Below are 6,000 nucleotides of genomic sequence, written 5' to 3' on the forward strand. Positions count from 1 at the left end.
GCCCTGGCTGCCTCTTCCCTGGTCCCCATCTTTCTGCCTCCCTCTGACAGCTCTCCCACACAGCACACTGCCTGACTCATGGTCCTTTGCAGCAAGTTCTGTTCTTGCTCAGAAACTTTCAACTACTTCTGAATATTAAGAGATAAATTCTTAATTCCTTAGTTAGGCTCAATGTTTCCCAGAGCCAGTCTTCAAACATATCTTCTTTACCATGATATTACTTCTGCTAGGAAGATCGATCTGGCTACTGTTCCAGGAGGGAAAATGACCATTTGTTGTCCATCTTGGATTCATGTCATTAAACAACACAAAGGTATGTTGAAGCTAAAACGTTGAACTCTTCCATTTTATTAAAATATATTTTTATTGACTTCAGAGAGGAAGGGACAGGGAGAGAGTGATAGAAACATCGGTGATGACAGAGAATCATTGATCGACTGCCTCCTGCATGCCCTACACTGGGGATCGAGCCCACAACCCAGGCATGTGCCCTGCCTGGGAATCGAACCATGACCTCCTGGTTTATAGGCTGATGCTCAACCACTGAGCCATGTCCGCGGGGCAAACTCTTCCATTTCATGATCAAGCACCTGAGGCCCAGGAAGCCTGGGTGAGTTGTCTAAAGTCACAAAGACAGGAGACCTCCAGGGAAGCTCCTGACCACTCCAAACTTGAGTAACCTCTCCTACCTTCAGAAATTGAAGGCTGCTTTCTGTTCTGATCCTACGGCACTACTTACATAATGCATATGAGATTTTTTTCATTGGTATCCCAAGAGGGAAAGAAAAACTCATTCATGGTTATTTATTTTACTTTTCTGGGTTTGTGTATAGGAAAATGGTAATATGCTATTTTAGTTTATTTCTTTTTTGTAGCACCTAGCCAAGTATTAGTTTCACAGTAGGTGCTAAGTATTTAACAAATGTCATTTATTTAACAAGTGACAAGAATGCCAGTCATCATTCTTCATAAAGTAACACTTATCCTAAAATTTTCTATAAGATTTTTTTGAGCCTGCTCTCCTAATTAGACCATTGATTGGTAATATATGATTTAAATATGAGCTTATTCACTGTACATTTTCTGAAAGTTTTGTTTAAAAGAAGTTAACTCATATATACACTCATATAAATATATCTATATTTTCATTTTATTATATTCCATTAATTTATTCAAAGAAGGTTAAATGTGTTATCAAATGCTTACTCGAGTTAAAAGGATCATGATTTACCGTTACATATTAACTTATAAGAAACTTTATTCTCACTTCAGTGAGTATTTTTAAAAGTACGTTTACAACAATGTAAAATAATCCAGTTGGCCCTTGAACAACAAGGATTTGAACTGAGCAGGTCCACTTATACTGGGATTTTTTTCAAAATCCGGTCCAAACCCAGTTGTTCAAGGGTCAACTCTGCGGTTGGGACTTGGCACGTGCAGAGGACTGACTGTCGTTATAAGAGGTCAGTTCCCCCAACCTCCTGCTTGTTTAAGGGTCAACTGTATATAATTTGTCTGAATACAGATTTGAACCTTAAAACGTATTAGTTTTTTAATAATCACACCAGTTATTAAAAAAGGACCTTTCATTTTTCTACCATGCTCTGAATCAAATTAACTATCAAAAGCACTAATGTAAAAGAAGTAGCAAAAATGTACACTTTTTAGAATTTCTGATTTAATTTATGAAGTACTCACAAAATGGGAGAGACTTGTTAAACATTTCCCACGTCTCATCTCATTTAATCCTCCAAAGTCAAGAACTAAATATTAGGATTATCTCTTTTAAACAATAAATGCAAAAGGTGGGGATCAGAGAGGTTTAGCAATTTGCTCAAGGTCACGACGAAGCCAATGCGTGGAGTCTATATGTAGGTCTGACTTGATCTTAATCATGTTCTTATGAGAACACCTGGGTGGTTTTTTTGTGCAAGATTTTCAAAACTGACAGAAAGATTAGAGAAGGGAAGGGAATTTTTCAAAAGAAGGGAGAATGGAAGCTCTTAAAAGTGGAGATTAAAATAATTTGGATGGTAAGAACAAATGCAACTCTTTTTTCCAAGGATGCCTCTGACAAAACTGCAAAATAAAAAGGATCCCCATCTGCTCTTGGAAAATGTGTGTCCTCCTAATGGACACTGGCAAGTTTGAAAATTCCTTTTCTGTCTAAGCTGGGTGCACTGAACAACCAACACATTTACAAACAGCTGGTATCTGGTGACTTCACTGTTTGGTTGGAATTTCAAAGAACATTAATTTAGTTATTTAAACACATACTTCCAAGATTGTTTTTTTGTTTTTTTGTTTTTAAACAATGTAACTTTTTTTTTACAACTGTTTTAGGAAAATGCCTAGAATTAGAAATGGTCAAGTAACTGTTTTCAAAGATATTATTTTATTCGATCTGCGGTGTTCTCAACAGCACCACTCCCAGAAACAACCACACACACATCAAAACAACATCAATGACAACCCAACGACACTCCTCCCACAGCTGGGGGAAGACTGGGCTGTTACCCTTTCAAGGACCGGATGACCAGCAAGGAGGGATCCGGATCTGTGGGTACCAATACAGAACTTCGCTTCTAATTTAGTGACATTAGCAAGGACACAGCGTAACCACACTTAGGTCCACTATTCATTTTCCCCTCTACAGTTAAAAAAAAAAAATTATATATATATATATATATATATATATATATATATATATATATATATATATATATATATCCTCAGATGTATCCTTTCCCTTTAATATGGCTTTCACTTATTTCCAATTTTTTCCCTCTGGAAGAAGGAGGATCCAATACATTTGCACAGGGAAGGGAACAGTGGAATCGGGCGCTGGGTACCGGAAACAGAGCAGAGTTGGCAGAAGCGGAGAAGGTGTTTGCGAGGGAGGTGGGGATGGATGCGCCGCCCCCCCCCCCCCCCGAAAGCAGCCCCGGGGGCCCCCGCCCGGCGGGTGGGTGGGCGCATCGGCCGCAGCCCGGCGCGCTCTTACCTCGCAGCCCGCGCACCAGCCTCTCCGCCCAGGCCACTCGCGGCGGCTGCCCGTCCAGCGGGAGGTGGCGATGCAGCGGGTCCCCGCCGCCCGCCGGGCTGGGGTTCGGGGGGCTCCGGTCCTCTCGCCGCCGCCGCCGCCCGCTCGGGTGGCCCGCGCCGGGGTAGCCCCCGAGTCCCCGGCCCCGGGCGCCCCCGGAGCTCACGGCAGAGGAGGCGGCAGACCGCCGGCTGCCCGGGCGCCACTCCACGTCCATCTCCACCACCATTCCCCCTTCCTCCCCCTCCACCTCCTCCTCCTCCTCGTCCTCCTCGGCCTCGAAGCCCGGGTTGTCGCGGCTCCACGCCTGCCGCGAGCAGGACGAGAGCGGCGGGGACGGCGAGGCCGAGGCGCCGGCCGGGGGGTCCCGCGCGGCCGCCTGGCGGATGCGCTCCATCTCCATCTCCAGGCCCCGCGGCTCGCGGAGGCCGCCCGGGGCCGCCAGGCCGGCTCCCCCGGCCGCGCCGCCCGCCGCCGGCCGGCCCGGGCGCGGCGCTCGGGGCGCGGGCGGCTGCGGGGCGGCCCCCGGCGGCTGCGGCTGCACGCGGCTCGCGTTCACCATCGCGCTCACTGGTGCCCCGAGCGCCTCCGCCCCGAGCGGCCGCCCGCCGCAGGAGCCATGTTCCTTTCTTCCCGGGCCGCCCGCCGCTCCCCGCCCCCGGCCTCCCGCAGCCCCGCGTCCCCCGCCCGCCCGGAGCTCCGGCCGCCTCCCCCTCGCCCGCCTCTCCTCTCCTCTCCCTGCGGCGGGGCGCGCGGCGGGGGAGGCGCGAGGGAGCCGCCCCCGAGGCCGGCGCGCAGGGCGAGCGGCGCCCGGGCCCCGTTCCCAGCGGAGCCGCCGGAGTCCAGCGCGCCCCGCATTCCTTTCGGGTGAAAGGCCCGGGCGGGACCGAGCCGCTCACCCGCCCACCCGCCCGCCGCAGGCCGGTGGGAAAAGGGCTGCTGGAGCTGTCACTGCCGGCGTGACCCTGAGATCATGCTGGGATGCTTGGGTCCCCATTAACTCCCAGCCACCACCACCACTACCACTTCCACTACTACTACCACTACTACTTCTTCTACTTCTCCTCCTCCTCCTCCTTCTTCTATGTTTTAAAAATATAATATTTAAAAGAAATATGATTTTAATATATTCAATTGAGAAAAAGATATCTTTTTTTTTAATTTATTGATTAAGGTATCACATATTTGTCCTCATTCCCCTCATTCTCATCCCCCTTCCCACATATGCCCAGCCACTTCTGTCTCGATTTACCAAATTAGGGGGTGGAGGAGGTGGTGGAGGAGAGAGGGAGAGAGGAAGGGAGGAGGGAGGGAGGGAGGGAGGGAGGGAGGGAGGGAGAGAGAGAGAGAGAGAGAGAGAGAGAGAGAGAGAGAGAGAGAGAGAGAGAAAAGGATGGTGTGAAGTAGGGAAACCAGCCTGAGCTGGTCTGCAACATGGGCACAGAAAGCTTTGCTTCCTTTGAAAACTATCAACAAACTACCAATGTTGACTTTCTTGGCTTTTTACGACCCTCCTCTCCTGTCTTCTGTTTCTTTTTAGATCGTTTCTTCAATCTGCTGGCTCCTCTCTCCATCCATTGTGGATTGGGCCTTGGGACTCTCAGATCTATGATGCTCATTCCCCACACCCCTACAGGGGCCAGCACTGGCCTCTGAGTCACAGAATCTCACATCAGGCCCTACCTAGGCCCAGAACTTCATTCTCATTCCACGAATCACATTCAGCTCTATTCCCTGCAACTGTCTGAAACTTAACCTATTCCAAACTAGTTAATGCATTTCCAGTAGGGATCTGAGGCATTGTTGTCCTCCCCACTTTTCAAGCTCCACCCACTTCAGGATATCCTATCTCTTCTCAGCCCACACCTCATCTTCCCCAAATCTTCTTACTTGTGCCCCATAAATGTCTCTCGTAGGACCTCTGTTTTCTCATTCTGGTTGCTAATGTTTTAATCCAGGGCCCTTAGGTCTTGTTCTGTTCCACACTGAACAATGTATCTGTCTGTCCATCCCACCTCCATCCTCTACTTCAGGGGCTCCACTGTTTCCAAATTATATTACAGAACCAAAGCTGCTCATGGCACCTTGATGCCGAGACACTTCTAGGGCTTCTGACAGCTTAAAGGATAAAAGTTAATTTCCATAGTTTGGCTTAGTAAATTTTCATAATTGGCTCCTGTATTTGTCTGCTAGTACTGCCAACTGGGTGGCTTAAATGACAGAAATGTATTTCCTCACAATGTATGTACTGGAAGTCTGAGATCAAGGTGTCGGCAGGATTAGTTTCTCCTGAAGCCTCTTTCCTTGGCTTGGGGAGGGCGTTTTTCCTCCACTATTTTCACATGGGCTTTTCTCTGTGTCAGTGTCTTAATCTCCTCTTCATATAGGACACGAGTCCTATTAGCATCTTTCCTATGACTTCATGTTCATGCAATTACCTTAAAATATACGTATATGTGTGTGTATGTATAAAAAAGTATATTGTTTGATTTTAGAGAGAAAGGGAGAGATAGAAACATCAATGAGAGAGAAACATCGTTCAGCTGCCTCCTGCACGGCCCCCACTGGGTATCAAGTCTGCAACCAGGTATGTGCCCTGACCTGGAATCGAACCAGTAACCTCGTGGTTAATGGGTGGATGCTCAACCACTGAGACACACCAGCCAGACACTCAATTACTTAAAGACAAACAAACAAAAAAAAAACCCCTCTCTATCTGCAGTCTGATTCTGAAGTGCTGGGGTTAGGACTTCAACATATGGACTATTGATGGAGACAAGCTGATTGAGCTCAGAACAACTTCCCACCTACTTTTCTAGCATGGTTTCCCCTCCCGTACCACTTGCAACATCCTTTGTTGGTTCCCTGTGAATACAAGAATATGCTAGGTGTATTTAGGTAATTGTGGCTACCTATCTCCTGATCCTGCTAGGTATCTGTCTTCTGTGTAAGGCAGG

At 48.0% G+C, this 6,000-nt stretch overlaps 1 protein-coding gene across 1 annotated transcript in view; it reads right to left on the minus strand.

Moving 5' to 3' along the window:
- PKD2 (polycystin 2, transient receptor potential cation channel) overlaps positions 1 to 3,712 on the minus strand; it is a 58,253-nt gene extending 54,541 nt beyond the window's left edge. Inside the window, exon 1 of the mRNA XM_036454239.2 lies at positions 3,005 to 3,712. Within this exon, the coding sequence (XP_036310132.1) occupies positions 3,005 to 3,605 (601 nt within the window). The 5' untranslated portion in view covers positions 3,606 to 3,712. The remainder of the gene's footprint in view (positions 1 to 3,004) is intronic.
- Between the last annotated feature and the right edge of the window lie 2,288 nt (positions 3,713 to 6,000).

This window comes from Pipistrellus kuhlii, unplaced genomic scaffold (assembly GCF_014108245.1).
Source record: "Pipistrellus kuhlii isolate mPipKuh1 unplaced genomic scaffold, mPipKuh1.p scaffold_m20_p_1, whole genome shotgun sequence".
Taxonomy (NCBI): domain Eukaryota; kingdom Metazoa; phylum Chordata; class Mammalia; order Chiroptera; family Vespertilionidae; genus Pipistrellus; species Pipistrellus kuhlii.